Source organism: Ambystoma mexicanum, chromosome 3q (assembly GCF_040938575.1).
Source record: "Ambystoma mexicanum isolate Mex_15411 chromosome 3q, UKY_AmexF1_1, whole genome shotgun sequence".
Lineage (NCBI taxonomy): Eukaryota > Metazoa > Chordata > Amphibia > Caudata > Ambystomatidae > Ambystoma > Ambystoma mexicanum.
This window is the reverse complement of record NC_090926.1, coordinates 544,881,353-544,897,667: the sequence shown is the minus strand read 5'-3', so window position 1 is coordinate 544,897,667 and position 16,315 is coordinate 544,881,353. Positions and strand designations below refer to the sequence as shown.

At 42.2% G+C, this 16,315-nt stretch overlaps 2 protein-coding genes across 5 annotated transcripts in view; one reads left to right on the top strand and one right to left on the bottom strand.

The window, feature by feature from the left end:
• Positions 1 to 16,315, bottom strand: part of DOCK2 (dedicator of cytokinesis 2) — a 2,833,934-nt gene that overhangs the window by 1,294,910 nt on the left and 1,522,709 nt on the right. The window lies entirely within an intron of this gene.
• The window catches only part of INSYN2B (inhibitory synaptic factor family member 2B), a 509,290-nt gene that overhangs the window by 404,668 nt on the left and 88,307 nt on the right, over positions 1 to 16,315 (top strand). For all 3 annotated transcript variants that reach the window (XM_069654313.1, XM_069654311.1, XM_069654312.1), the window contains exon 2: positions 8,764 to 11,034. In XM_069654313.1, the coding sequence (XP_069510414.1) occupies positions 9,677 to 11,034 (1,358 nt within the window). In that variant the 5' untranslated portion in view covers positions 8,764 to 9,676. The remainder of the gene's footprint in view (positions 1 to 8,763; positions 11,035 to 16,315) is intronic.

Below are 16,315 nucleotides of genomic sequence, written 5' to 3'. Positions count from 1 at the left end.
TCTTGCCTTGCTTTTGACCAACTATGTCTTGTGTAACAACTCCCAGCCGGCTGAGAAAAACCCTTTGCTGGCTTGCACAAACTTGTCTCATAAGGGGCTTTTATTGAATCATGACTGTGTAAAGGCCTCTTTATCATACTCTTGTTACCTAACTTCAAGTCACAGGACATTTAAGGTCAAGTTGTAATTATATCAAAACATTAGGACATATTATGAAAGCAGCCCCAAAACTGAGATCCTTAGCTGCCAAGCATTAGCTCCAAGAAAGTATAAGCAGAAAGTTTAGTTTTATGACAGAAGGTATGTTAACATTTGGATTTTTGTCATGCGCCAAGGTCCTTAAAATTCAAAAAAGTATGCAAAAGCGTGTACATTTTTTTACATATTTCATTTCGAATTTCGAAATTCAAAATGGATGTGTTAGAATTTCGGAAATGACAGGACAACATGATGTTAGATGAAACGCTCAGACATCCCACCATATACCACATGCATTGCGCTTCACTTTTGAAAATGCATAATTTTTTGTATTTTTAACATGTACATTTATAAGTTATGATGTGACACAGAAGAATGACATGATTGATGAATTTAAGCCGCAAATATCATAACTTCTAGATGTTGTATTTATTTGCTCTGCAGCCTTGGCAAAAAGCCCGAAAGGGTTTGTAATGCGTTTTGTTAATCCCAGATTTGTGAAAAACCATATTCATGATCAATTACAGTTTAATGTATTCAGATTTAAAATTCTTTCTTCTTATCTTAAAACCCCAATACATCTGCAACACTTTGAATATATGTGATTTTGTCGACAAGTGTTTGAATTAATTAATAAATACTCTAAAAACTATGCGGACGCAATTGCAATTCAGGTAAAATCATTGCTTTTTTTTGCATGTCACATAACTTTTCCGTTAACCACCTTTTCAGGGATTGCGATGTGTCCATTAAATCCTAAAGGCAGCAGTTAGTAGTCCAGCCTCATATTTTCCAAACATAAAGGCTGACGAAATAAGGGTATGAGCAACCGATATTTTCTCACATTTTAAAATCCTTAACTGGTTTAGGTTCAGCTGCTTTTATGGGGGAATTCAAAACAAAACAATAATCAAACACTTTAAGTGGACATTGTGATGACCCGATGGGTCAAATAAAATGTGCTTGGTCGCTACTTATTTTTTTAGCGGACTGAAGTGAGTTTGAAAAACTGCTATATTGCAGGAAATGCAGCCCATGACGTTTTACCCATGTGACCTCATGAACTTGCTTGGTCCAGAACAGACAAAGAATCATTCAGAGAGCACATGTGGCTACATAATAGGAGGCGTACATATGCACCTCTGTGGGACACATTTGAGGACTTGATCATGTGACACAATAATAAGTAGTTGACATGGAGGAAGGACTAGATGTAAATGAAAGGATGTGTTGTCTTGTATTGCCTTGACAGGAGGCAGGGCATGTCAGCCGGAAGACCTAGCAATGTTTTCCAGAATGTTCCTAGGTTTCAAATCTGCCAGATGACTGGTGACCTAAAAAGGTTTATCTATCAAGGTGATTACAACTTTGTGGCAAATGAGTTGCAACGATCCCCAGGATGTCATCAGTGCTTCCAAAGGGGGGGCTCCTTCCCTTGAGGCCAGGGTGGTGAGGCCACTACCTGATAGTCGCCCTGGGGGTGGTACTCAGCCGGTGGATCTCATGGGAGGGGAAACCCCCTGTTTGGAACTAGTGATGACCATATTGGGAGAACATGTTGTCCCTGCCAATCACTTGACCCTAGACCCCTTACCTACCATAATCACACCTCTCCTTCTCCTCTTCCCTCTCCACCTCTACCCTCAGTACTGGTACGAGGAGGAGAGGTGGAGCAGTACAGAATACTTACTAAAACCACTTTGTGCATTCTAGTGGTTCTCAGCAGCAGATTAGAAGAAGCTGCGATAAAAGTAAAGAAGGACTTTACAAAGTGTGAAGCCCTCCCTGGAGGAATCAGAAAAGCAAGTACAGACCAGGAGTGAAGGCAGAAGCTGACTGTGACACTGAGAATGGAAAGAGAGAGTCCGAGGCCAGTTCAGGACATGAGAACAACACTGCCAGAAGGTGGGCTGGAACTCCGGGCATCCCTGAGACTCTGGGAGTGCGCAGGGAAGGAACAATGCTGCCAGGAATGCTGAAAAGACTGTGGAGCTGCAGCAGAGCGAGAGAGGCTCTTGAACACCACCAGAGCCCCATGACAGAGCCCAGCTGCTCTGGAGGAGCCAGCACCCATGCAGACCAGTATGCAAGTGACTTGAAAGGTGCTGAAAGCCTAAAGAGGTGGTTGCACGAGCTGAGAGGCTGGTAAATGACGGCCTGTGTCCCTGCAACCATGGGAGAAATGGTGTATTGCACAAAGGCTTGTACTAAAACATTGCAAGAGAGTGAACCAACCGTACAAAGTAGGAAAGTAAATACAGAAGTGTGATTCTGGGACTCGCACCCCTATAAGGAGAACTGTGAAATTGATAGACAGGACATGCAGTATTTGGCAGATGAGTAAAACAAGCCTGTATGTTACCCCACAGCTTGGAGGAGCATCAAGGCTGTTCTTTTTCATTGCAGTACCTGCTGGGAGTAAACCAGGTCTGCCAACCAGGGTCAGGGACCAACCACAGCTTGGGAGCGCAACCAGGCTGTTCTTTTTTGTTGCAGTATCTGAAGGGTGGAAACCAGGTCTGCCAACCAGCATCATGGACGTCAACACAACTTGGGAGTGCATTCAAGTTGTTTGTCTTCATCACAGTGCCATGTGGGAGGAAACCAGGTCTGCCAATCTGGGTCAAGGACCCACTCCAGTTTGGAAGCATATCCAAGCTCCTTTTGCATGTACAATTGTGTCTGGTGAAAAAAAACCAGGTCTGCAAATCAGGGTCAGGGACCAAAGGACAGAAAATAAGCCTTAGATAGGCCAACCAGGGGACAGGATTACCCCCAACTGATGTTGAACTTTATGAGAAGCTAGAACAAGGCCGGGGAAGGGAGATATTCCCCAATTCTTCAAGGTCTGAAGATTCCAGAACTGTCTTTTGTCCAAGGGAAGGGTACCTCTCTCTTTGGGCTGGAACAACCAAACCTTTCTTTACTTTAAACTTAGAATTGAGGGACAGAGTTAGGATTCTGACATTGGGACTTTTGCTTTGGTTATTCTGACACTAGCTATTTCAGCTGAGGAAGGGAAACTACTCTTAGAACTAGGTCGAGATAGGATTTTCTTTTCCTTTTTACCTTTGAATAAATGTTTTTAATAATCACCACGACACCTCTGTGTCAGAATCTTACTTCTGCACCATTAAAGCATTCACAAAGAAAACATCAGGATGAAAAGTCTAGGTCATGACAAGCACCACAGAAAAATGCTCCATGTCATGAAATCTCACTAGATGTTAAAAAGAAGTGCAAAAGTAGACACAGATAATGTGCTAATGTGTCAAGAATATCAGGGTTGAGGACACATCTGCTATTGGCAAGTTTCCTAAGAGACAGGTCCAAAAAGGAAACATCAACCACATTTGCAAAAGTGTGTCAGACCCAGTTGCAAGGTAAACCAAGGTGAAAACTGCAGTTGGGGAGACGCAAGCAAACAGTGGCACAAGTTGAACCGTCTGTACATGGTTAGGACCCCATACTCCCAGATGAACAGAATAGAGAGATATTCTTAATTTCAAACATGCAAGGTGCAGGGCGAAAACAGAAGTGCTAACCAAAATGCATAGTACGGATTCAAGAAACTGATACCCCTGTTGTCATAGACACTGGAGGATCCGTAAATGTGATGGCTCTGCCGCACGATAAGAGGTTATGCTGACATGCATTGCTGCGGAAGATGACAGTGTGCTGTGAGGATCCTTCAGATGATGCCACTTCTTTCCACGGGGGAGCCTCTTTCCATGGGCTAGGGAGGTGAGGCCGGTAACTGATAGTCCCCTTAGGGGTGATAACATGCGGGAGGACCTTATGGAAAAGGACTTCCCTACTGGGGACAAGGATGTGCATCTGGCCCACAGCCCTTTTATCTCCCAAACCCACAGGGTAAAATCAACACCCAACTCTTTCTTACCTATGATAAAGTCTGAGACGATGTGTTACAGTAATATGTCAGACAGTCTCACTATGAACGGTACTGGGATGAAGAAGAACCCAACAACGATACTGTCAGGCATGAAGACTTTTCAACCAGCTGTTGTCAATCAAACTGATGTTACGCGGGGGCAGTCCCAGCTACTTAAGCTAAACAGTAAAGAAGGACAAGGAGAGCAACCTTCCAGAAGAAGAAGTCAGCGAGCTAAGAGGCTGCCAAAGAGCCTGCGAGTTGGAAACAGAGCATTTGAAGGCTGTATCAAAGCAGCAGTTTGGAATGACGAGAATGAACCGAGGGACACCAGGAAAGCATCTCATCCAACAGCAAGGATTCATCAACCCTGAAGTTGAGCGTGTGGTTGTGGCGTGATCTTTGGTGAGTAGACCATATCGGACTTGTCTAGCAACCTCATCCAGGGAGAAAAGAGGAAAGGAGGAGAAAAGGGAATGGGGGGGGGCTCAAGGAGGGTCAACAAGCTGTGAGGAAGAGGGGAGCGGAGGAGAGGTTTGTCAGGATGTCCTGGGGTTGGAATTACAGTGTGAGGCAAGGTCATTGCAAAGAGCCTGGGAGGCGAGAGGGGGGGTGGAGACCTCAGCAGGGTTGGCCAGCTCCTTGTTAGGTGCCACAGAGACACAGGCTTGAATGTGGGCTCTCTTCTTGGAGTGGACAGCGAGATGCTATTGCCTTTGGAGCAGGCGGCAGGCCAGTTTGCCAGAGGATGAGCAGGAAACCCTCAATTTCCTCTCAGCCGCCCAACACTTGGGTTTAAGTGTAGCTAGGCCAGAGTCATACCAAGAATTACTCTTGGCTTTGAACTTAAAATGGATCCTCATGACAGGGGCAAGAACATAAAGAGTAGAAGAGATAGAGGAGTAGAGCAGGGACAAGGCTGTGTCATGGTGTGAGTCGGCCTGGGGTGGGGCAGGAGGGTAGAAAGTGGAAGCGAAAGCCTCGAGTGACACACGCTTCATGGGCCGAATGTCCGAGAAGGTGGGTGGCAATCTAGGAGAAGGCTTGGCATGGGGGAGGAGATGGATCAGATGAGAAGAGATGAGGCAATGATTACTCAAGGATAGAGGAGTGGTGAGAGGAGAAGAGAGGGGGAGTCCAGAGGAGATCAAGACATCAATGTGTGACCAACAGAATGAATTGGGTCAGAGGGGAGGATAGAGAGGGAGAGTGAGTTGCAGAGGTCACTATAGAGCTCAGATGAGGAACAGGGAGAGCCCAGATGGATGTTGAGAGCCTCAAGAAGGAGGAGTTGAGTGGTTGAGGCCAGGAGAGAGGAGGAGAGGTCTCAGAAGAAAAGAAGACATTTGACCAGGATGCTGGTAGAGAGTTGCAACAATGAGAGAGTGTCCAGGAGAGAGAGAGAGCCTGCAGACATGGCATTCGAAAGGCGAGTATGTGTGAATGGGGATTATAGAGGCAGGAATCCACTGGGGGAAGATCAGGCTACTCCCCCTTCAGGCCGGTTGATCTGGGGACAGAGAGGATATTGTAGCCATCAGGGAGGAGAGTGTCAAAACTTGGGTCAATATATGAATAGTCTTGGAAGGGGAAGGTAAGGAACAAAGTTCCAGAGGTAAAAGGAGCTGGTGGACCTAGGATTAGGATTGCTGATTTGTTCACAGGAAAGCCAGTTTACTGACGTGTTCATGTCCTGTACTGCTTTGAAGCAGTAGGGAAGGGAGATGAAAGGTGACATGTATTGCTCTGGGTCATACCAGAGTTTTGTATGACTCTTACTACCAGACGCCTGTCACCAGTCTACTTTTGAAATAGGTTCTACAAGCCTTTAATAAAATAAGTGTGGTACAGCAGTAGGGGTAGTGTGGAGCTTAGTGGGACAGTCAAGGTTGAGGATGAATGACAAGCAGTGACCTAATTTGAATTATTGGCATCTACCACAGAGAAGAAAATCGAGTCAGGTAGGGGAGATGTTGTGATAAAAACCAGTCACTGAAATGGTTGATACGAGCACAATTAATAACAATATTGAAATCTATTGACATATCTAAGTGGACATGTAGTCTGAATTGCTTGTATTTTTAGAATCAAATTCCACAAATTGATCATCCATGATGTGCAATAGATCTGATACCTCCTGGTGAGGGTGATTACAAATTAATGAAAGTTGTTAAAGGTGATTTACACTTCTCTATATGTTTCAAAGGTTTTTCCACCATTGCCTGTCAACCCAGAACTCTGAGGTGTACAGCATTGCCGACACAGATTGGACAGAGTACAAAAGGTAGGGGGTAGAGATTATTGTTCCAGATGCTTTTGGGCAGACCACTGACATGACCTCTTTTACAATGAGATTTAATTAGAAGCAAAGATCGTCCAGACTGTCATTTGCAGAGGTTATGAAGTTGTAAGATATATCCTTGCTCTTGCCTTTGCCTCCATCTAGATGACAGAGGGTTTTCATGTTGTCAGCATTATATTAAGATAGTATCCCAATGATATTCAATAAACTGGCCAAGTGTTTATATCTCGAGACTGACAAGCATAAAATGACAACTCTTGAGGGACGCAAGTGGGAATGGTCCCTGAGCTGGTTCAAATGATTAAAGTGCCCTAATTTGATTGTGATTCGGTAGAGTGTTAGATTCTTAAGATCAATGAGGTGGAGATGACCAATGAGGATGCTGTTGACAACGATGCAGACTATGATAGGTCAGTGTGAATCAACTGAGTGACACTACCTCCATCAGCCATAATCATGATGTTTATGACAACTATTGCTTCCGTTCATCTTACAGATCAAAATCACACATGGAGTAACATTAATTCGACAAATCTTGAGAATTGGTGTACAGCGGCAGAATGCTTACATTTTTCAAGAAATGTGGGGTGCAAGAAAGAGAAAATGTTTGCGCTGTTTATCAAATCCATAGAGGGCTTTTCTGTAAGGGGCTTAAGGCTGTTGTTTTAAAGTACATGAACGTAGGTGTGGTCAGAAACCAGCCAGTGATGAAGCAACAAAAGGCCTTTGAAAGTGCTTGGCCAGAATATCTCCATGGGGCAGGACCTTTTCTTGGACCAGGCAACCTGACGTGCTGTAAAATTATATCATCCATGGCTACAGAAAGAATATACAAATGATCAAACTTTCTAAGGACCTGATCTGGATCTGATATTGTTAAACGGTAATTATATAGTGCCTCCTTGGTATTTATATTGTCCTAAGCCCAATCGCTTTACACAGAAAACCGTGATGCAAGTTCCGATTTTTGGGTTAACTTTGTCGCTATTTTAGGATTCATCCGGCATTTTGATTTCCACTCGTGTGTTCTCCGTTCTAAAATGGTGGACTATGTTTTCGACTTGCAACCAAGCCTTCTGACCTTTGAGTTCTGTTAATGTTTAGGCTGTCCGAGAGCCGACTGTTTAAAATAGGCAAAGAGACCTTGTGCTTCAAATGAACTGTCATCTAATTGTTGTCTGCGCTCACAAGCCTCATCCTTGTATAAACATTGGGACAATGAAGAACAAACCTCGAACGTATGTCTTGGCTGAACTGTATTGTAAAGGAATGTAGAACATACATCACCACTGTGTCTTCATGGAAATGCAGGATGACAATTAAGGCATACAAAATAAAAGTGGAACACATATGGCAATGAGAAGTCTGCACTACAGAATGATGGCACATACTTTTTAAGGGCATTAGCCCACAACGTGTTGATCAGTGTAGTAATCAACAGTGTTTGTCCTTCTCTTCCGTGGGTGTTGTGTAAGTAGCACATCATGTTTTGCAATTTGTACATGTGAGTCTGTTTTCTCTATATCACAATCTGCTAAAGAATACTCAATGTTATCGACAGTTTTACATTTTTTGCCTGGCAAAGTAAAGAAAACATTTGAATAGTTAATTTACTTCTGCACCTATATAGGTATATTCTTGTTTCAGCTTACAGAAAAACATGTAACTGATGTATAAAGAAAACACCTGATTACATCTATCTACCCACAACATAAAATGTCTCTCATCAACTTATCAATGTATCATTTTCAAATGCAAAAATAGCAAATAACATATGTTGACTAAAATGTTTGAGTCAATGCAGTGGCCCAGATACGATTTGGAAGTGGGGGTATTTTACTCCCTATATTTTAAAGTTGGGAGTACATTCCCAGTGTGAGTATTTTATAAGTGAGTAAAAATATTTTTACTGGAAAAACGAACATGTTTTTGTAATAATTATTCTTTGCACCTATTTATCCATGCACATTAAAAGAAACAAGTGTATTTCTTCTGATCAGGCAGTAATAATAGTTATTTCTTCCTTTGGTACTATGTGGAATACTGATGGAAACAAATCCATAGAGCCGTGTGGGTGAAGTCAGGGTCACAAGGTTCTACATGTCAGTTTCCCTTTTTTTGTTGGGAGTATTTTTACTCCCTATTTTCATTTTTGGGGAGTATGTGCCTACTTTTAGGGAGTGAAAGTGGCCAAAACATCCCTTATCTGTTGGGCTCAGTAAATGTATCATTGTTTTTCTATAGCGAATATCACACAAAACCTAGGGTGCCTGCTTTTCAGTCTCTCAGCTCGTAATCATTAAATAATACTTTCCACAAAGTAATCAACAGTGTTATCTTCATCAATGATTGTTTTTTCTTTATTTTTTAGGCAATGTGTGGACACCGATCACTATAAAAACGGAACCATTGGGCATGTCTGCTTTGCGTGAAGATTAACTACAGCTCTTCTTAATCAGACTTACTACCCGGCATGATACCATTTTATGTACAAGGACGAAAACAAAGACTGTACATCAGCACCTGCTCCTTGCACATCCTTGATACATGAAATCATTCTGTTATGATGATGTTGAGCAAACAAGATTAACTCACTCACAATGAAAACGTTGCAATGTTTTTTGTGAGCATTATGAAACAATGTACACACTCTTATTCCATGCTGAGCCAAAGAAACATGGCTCAAGGAGTGTTTTGGTTCAGCACTCATGGATACACCATTCCATCAAAGTTGCACATCCGACAAGTCAAAGAGCACTTTGAAAAATGCCCTCCTTTTTTGAGATGCAAAGAAGAAATAACTAAGTTGTACAGACTGTAGGACATAATCTGCATTTCTAATGAGACCTAAACTCTGGGGAGGTTTATGAGACCTATGGTACACACCTTAAAAGGGATAAATCATGATTACCCCCTTTCTCACAACAGTGGAGAACAGACGTGGTAGTAATTAACCAGATACAAACTGTGTTTGTTCTAGTATTTGAGAAACCATGTTGTACTACATTCAAAAAGGGAAAAAGTTAAATCCCCCTAAACATAGTCTTCAGTGCTTTGATATGTGGTCTAATGTGTCTTATTCAGTTCTGAAAAGCCTTAAATGTTAAATGAAATTTTAACAAAATGCGTCATTTTGCATCTATAGATGGCATCTGTTTATTTAGACAGGCAGCAATATTGTGAATCAATACATTAAACTAAATACAAAGATGGACACCATTGTTTTGAATCCAGACAAACACATGTCATCTTTATACACATGTTAGTCCATCTTATCTATTATAATGGGTCGGAAAGAAACGCAATGTCTGAACACACTGGCCCATGATTCTATGGAGAATGAAAGCAAAAAAGTGCAACCTGGTCTACTCAAAAGAAATAGTCTTGATTCTATTGATTTCTTGAGGCAACAAACTCAACGTCGAAGTAAATCCCAACAGGTCCGTTTCAAAGATGATGGCACAAAAAAACAAACAGGTGTAAATCGGCTGGAAGCTAAGCCTCTCAATGACACATCAGTAGTAATTGGAAAGACACTTGCACCCAGGCTACACAATCTGTCGACCAGCGTAATATCTTTCCCGAGATCAAAATCAGCACTCCGGAATATTGCCATACAGACATCGCCAAGTCTCAGAAAGCATTTTCCAATTTTCCGAAAGAAAATAATTATGGCAAACAAAACTCTTAAAGAAGTGTCGCTGGAGCACAAAGGCTGCCTTCAAGCAAACGGAAATATCCATGAGCAATCCAGCAACTTGTCTGAGACATCTCTACTTAGAATAGTTAACCACTATGACGATGTGGGCAAAGCATCCAAGAAAATCTCAAAATTCAAAAGAAAAATTCCCAAAGCACAGGAGAAAGGACATGTCAATATCTGCTCTGAGCTTGCTAAGTTTTTGACTCTCGAAAAGCCATCTGTTTCAGCTGAGATGACTAATCACAAAATATTGGCACCAAAGAATGAAGATCCCATTTGTTCTCTGGATACGTCCATGGATCTGAACTCTATTCCTTCTTCTGTTCATAGGAGGGAGTCATGTTCAAAAGACTTGTGTCGATGCAACTCAAGTCATTGCAGCCGAACAAGCTTGCAGGGTGATTTTTGTGAGCCTGACAAAAACAGAACACAAATATCTCTAGCAAATAAACATTTGGACAAGAAGAGAACTCTAACGTCATCCCAGCGTATGCATAATGGTGCAACATTGCAGTGTTTCCACAGAGACCACATCCAAACAGCACAATCCATAACACTGTCTGATAATGTGACACTAAATAGTGACAATAAGACACTGTCAAATTCAGGCAGTGACAAGCATCGAAAATCGGAGACTGTCCCAAAATGTCAAGCAGACACTGATAATGACTTTTCTGTGTCATCATCCAAACATTATCCCCCTCGAAATTGTGAACGTGGATTTGACATCAGTTCCCAACTTCCAAGGAATAACAACCACCATCATAGTGAAAAGGAGATTATAGAAATGAATCGAATACAACTATCATCAGGGGAATTATGTGCAATTCAGGGCAAAATGAAATCCATAGAAGAATCATTGAGCTCCAATCAAGAGAAGATCAAGGTGCTCTTGAATGTGATCCAAGACCTGGAGAAATCTAGAGCACTCACTGAGGGGTATGGTACAATTTGTTATTTTTTTGTGATGATTGATATTGGATGGCCTAGGGGATTGTAGCAAACACCTAATTGTTACTAAATCATTCATGTAAAACCCCTGTTTTGCAAAGTCACAGTTTTACCCCATTCTTAAATAATCTACCTGCAGACAAACTGGTTAATTTCAGCATACATTTAACAAGATTAGCACTGCTCGCCTACTGTTGTGTATGCTTATGTTAAGCATTTTGTAGTCAATTTTCCCCTTTTCTGTCTCCATCTGTTGGTGTCAGAAACAGCTAACATGACATAACACTACCACCCTGAACAGCTTATAGGTAGTGACTGATGTAAGAAGCACTCCTGCTAGGCACCCACTTTGCCTTCCGGTCTTGCATCTGAAGGCAGTGACGTTGGCTCATTCACTGAACCAGCCACTAAGAGCTATATATATATATATATATCTATCGAAAAAAGGGGGAAAGAAAAACCACACTCCCGCAGGCCAAAAATATACTCCAATCGGACTCAAATCAATGGAAATAGATATGTTAATAATAAGTAATATCCAAAAAACACAGCAACAAACAGCGTTATATTCAATGAAAAACCGTTGTTAATGGGATGATATGGTTAAGTTGTACTAATAAAAACCTATGAAAATCAATGAAAAATCTTTGTTAAAGAGACGTTATGGGTACAAGTAAAACCGAAAAACCTCAGAAATTCCCCAGTTATGGTAAGCTAAGTAATCATAACTCACGCCACCACTGTGCACTGCTAAGACTAACACCCAGGACATCAAAGATGACATCCCCTATTGCAGCACCTGCAATGGGGGATGAAGACCATTAGCACCCCGCGGCGCCAAAGCAGTAACACGCAGTGCTAAAAAAAAGGATGTTTCTTCCTACACTGGAACACACAGAGCGTCCTGTTGCAGGAAGGAAAATCTTTTTCCAAGATGGCCACCATGGAAAGGGAAGGCGGAGCTCCATACAGAACACATCTCCCCTTTCCATGGCGGCCTGCAGAAGGCGAAGAGAGGACCCTATCACCATATTACCATGAACAAATTTAGTTTCCCTTTCAAATGTATGCCAGTTTACCACATAGCCGGTCCCTGGTGGACATGGCCACTTTATCCCCATTGGTCTTCCCTCGTGGTCATGGCCAGTAGCCAGATTGACCATATGCCATTACCTGGGCAATATGGTCCCTGCCCATGGCCACAGGCTATACCTCTGTCACCAAAGGTATATCACTATTTGTTGTACCTATATTATGACACTTTTCAAAAAATAAAACACAGACACATTTGCAAAACTATGCATTCAGGTCCTTGCCAATGCTCCTTACATGAATTTGCTGGTAATCCATCCATGTTTTATTTTTTCAAAAGTGTCAAAATGTATGTACATACAATAGTCATATAACCTAGCCCCCATTCGACAAACTGCATTCTGACTTTGCACAAATATTCAAGGTTGGGTCTCTAATCTTTCTGAAAACGTGTGTCTACATTCGTCAAACGGCACCAAAGTTATAAGCCATCTAAAAATGTTGAGACACCCTCTCTAATTTAGCCCCCCTCTTGATAACTCCAACTTTGCAAAAACATTTATATCTAGATCTAAAATCTGTTTGCAAACAATTGTGCAGATTCATTAAATGGCACCACATTTACAAGCCTTTACAACATTTTGAGACCCGACCTCTAATTTTGCCTCCTCCTGACAAAATCCCACCAAACTTAGCAAAACATTTCTATCTAGATCTAGAATCCTTTTGCAAACGTTTGTGCACATTTGTCAAATGGCACCACATTTATAAGCATTTACAATATAAATGCTTATATTGCATTTGGAACCCCCCTCTAATTGTGTTCCCTCTTGACAAAACAGCATCACACTTTTTAAAACCATTCAGAATCAGGTCTAGAGTGAAATTCCAAGATTTCATGCAGTTTCATTGAGTGCTGCCAAAGTTATAAGCCATCCAAAAACTGCTTTTCCTCAACCTTGTAATGTACAAATAGGCATAGACGCCATCTAAGACATCACAGGACTTCCTCGGACTGTTTGCGGACATCAGACAACAAACACACCTGTTTTTTGGCTTTTTAAGGCCGTATCCCATCCCATCCTCATCACCCCGCACCTCCCCAGAGATTGATGGATATATTTTTACCGTGACATTTACCGTGACCTTTGTGAACACTGCCACCTGTCCGCGAATCCAAAATGGCAGGCATTTCCAAACATCTGACACACTTCATGATTTTCACCATCCAATCAGCAGGCACACCTGAAGGGAAGTGGGTCCGCGGACCGAACCCAGAAATCAATAATTATTTTAACCACCAAATTTACAAAAGCTTTTGGGACCAAGCCGCCACTCCTGCCGCAAATTTGGTGACAATCTGTCCAGCGGTTTGGGCTGTAGGCATGAGCAAATTTTTTTCCATTGTGTCTATGGTAAAAACCACACATTTTGAGACCCCCCTATAATTTTGTCCTCCCCCTTGACAAAACCTCCCCAAACTTCAGAGGTTCAATCTGACAGAGCCATATACTTTTTTTGCAAAGTTACGTGAGGATTCATTCTGGGGGGGTGAAGTTATAAACCACCCAAAAAGTGCTCTTCCTATGGGTTGACCAACTTAACCATAACTCCAGGGCCGCTTGCGCAGGCCGTGTAATGGAAATCTGCCCCTTACAAGTGATTTTCTCAGGCAGACTCCATCCACCATCAAGTGGACCTCTTTGTGCACAGATCTGTACACTACGTACTAAAGAATGTCTGAGCCCGTGTCTGAGGCACAGAGCTTCAATCTCCTTCAATCTTCAAAGCTCCTTGGGCCCAGAAAACACACCCATTGTTTTCCATCAGTGAAGCATGTGGATCAGGGAGGGGCCTAGGCCAGCACCAAAATGGCCAGCTCAGTAACATTGCTGGCATCACCTGGCCACTCGCACCTTTAATTTAAACAGTGGTTTGCTGTCCCATTCAGTGATAGTGGTCTCTTCCCACGCCATTTTCAATGGAGACCCTTTGGGGCGAGCTGAATGGCATTTAGTATAGTGTATGCATTGTCTAGCTTCACTTACAATTGCTATTTGATATAGGCTAATATCAACATTTCAATTAGCTGTCCATTAGGTGCAGGCCTGTCCATTAGGTTCAGGGCTGACGTTTAGACAATGTGCGTCTCCTTTATCGCTAAAATGCATGCATGATGACACAGTACCTGTAGGCTTTCCCCGCTTTCGTGTAAACACCTGAAAAGCAATCAGGGGCCCTTCTGGTCAGAAATGCTTTGTATTTATCTGAATTGCATAATATATGCGCACATTTTATAAATAGCAAGTGTTACCTGCCAATAGATCTTCAACCCAATCAGTTTGGATCATGACAGGTTTAAACACGTTTTTTGTGGAATATATATGTTAAATCCTGTAGGTATGAGACAGGCTGACTTACTGGAGATCTAAGCCAGACTGAAAAATATTACAAGTAGAGATAGAAACATACTAGCTATTTCGGAAGTACAACTGGTATAGATAGAAACAAGATTTGGACTTGCAAGGATTCCACAAAGCAATTTATGTGGAAAAGAGACGGGAGAACAAAACTGGTAACGGCATACAAAAATGAACCAGGTAAGTGTGATGAATGTTCTGGAACTATAGAGAGGGAAACATGGAGCTAGAAGAGGGGTCTGGAACCTTTGACTCGCCAGATTTTTTGGCCTACAATTCTCATCAGACTTTGTCATCATAGACAGTGGGAAGGGATCATGGGATTCGTAAACCAAAATATCTGGAAACCCTTGAATTAGACATATTGGGTGATCACCAGTGTCAAATGCCCCAGAAATATTGATAGCAAGGAGTATGGAGGACAATTTGGAATACGAAGAACACAACACATGCAATGCACAATGATTTGCAATGAACCAATCAGAAAATGCCTGCGAGCAACTGAGATGTGCCCCAGGGAAAAATAGCAATCACAGTCAATCTCATTGGTGGATAAGTATGTCAGGGATGCTCCAGGCATCACCAGAGTTTCTCCAGTTTTAGGATTTGTGAAACAGGAACAAGATATCAGGAACAATTCTAAGCTGCACAATGGCATCTCCTGAATTTCTCCACAGCAAATCTTTGAAAATGATATGCTTAGTCTTTCAAATAAGTGCTGGTTCATAATTTAGGCAACTGTTAGGTAAGAATGGGTGCAGTCACACTATGTGAGACTACACAAGACTTTTCCTCTTGGTATTAGGTAACCCACCTTTTGGTATAGGTCCAACCTATGGAGGATGGTAGTGTGACTGAGCAGCCAGGCCTATCTCAAGAGGGGTAAATGTGAGCTGTAGAGCTGTACAGATGAAATAATTCAATACAAGTAACCAAAGGCAATTGTTTGTAACAGTCCGGCAAACTTTGGAATCGCGTCACAAAGTCAATCAAGTCTGTGAATAAAGTTTGGTCATGCTAATACATACAGCACCAGGGTTTCACCTGGCACTTTGTGATCTAGAGGTTGCAGGGGGCTTCCCTTTATGATTTCTTCTTCAGATATTTCTTCCAGTGGTCGACTCTGACTGTAGTGCCAAGACCCTCGCTTTTTAAGCTTGTTCTCATTCATTCCCAGCTCTAGGCTGTTAATCACCCAGTAGGGTGGCTGTCCTTCCTGGACATCCAGGCAGCCAATCAAACATATTTTCAGACACACCTAGAGACAAAGGAAAGGGGAGTTTTGGGACCCTCCCTCACTTCTTGTCCTTCCAGACACACTGGAGTCAGGGACGGGTTTGAGGGTTGAAACCTGCCAAAGGCAAAATACACAAAAGGCTCAAACCTGTCTCAACCTACAGAGTAAAAGGCAAAGAACACCTTACGAACAGTAAATGTTGATAAAAGAAGACAGAGGCCATTTTGACAAAAGGCACACCCATGGGGGCTGTAGTGCAGCTGAGGGTTCAGCCTGCAAAAAAATGCACACTGGTATTAAAAATTGAACCACTGCCACCAGCCATTTAAATTAGCAAGGGTAACAAACAATGTTACATGAGCAAGTTGGATAAGAAGCTACTATGTAACCCCCGCCCAGCACTCCAGATAAAATGGTGTATGCTGGACCTAGAAAGTCCAAAGGTAAGTAAGATCAATTTCACCTTACTATTCTTGGGAACAGTAGTTCACCCAAGAAAAGGTATTTAAACCTTAGGAGAAATCCAATGGACTTCTCAGTGACACTACACTGAGGGTCCTGTGTGTCACTATACAAAAGG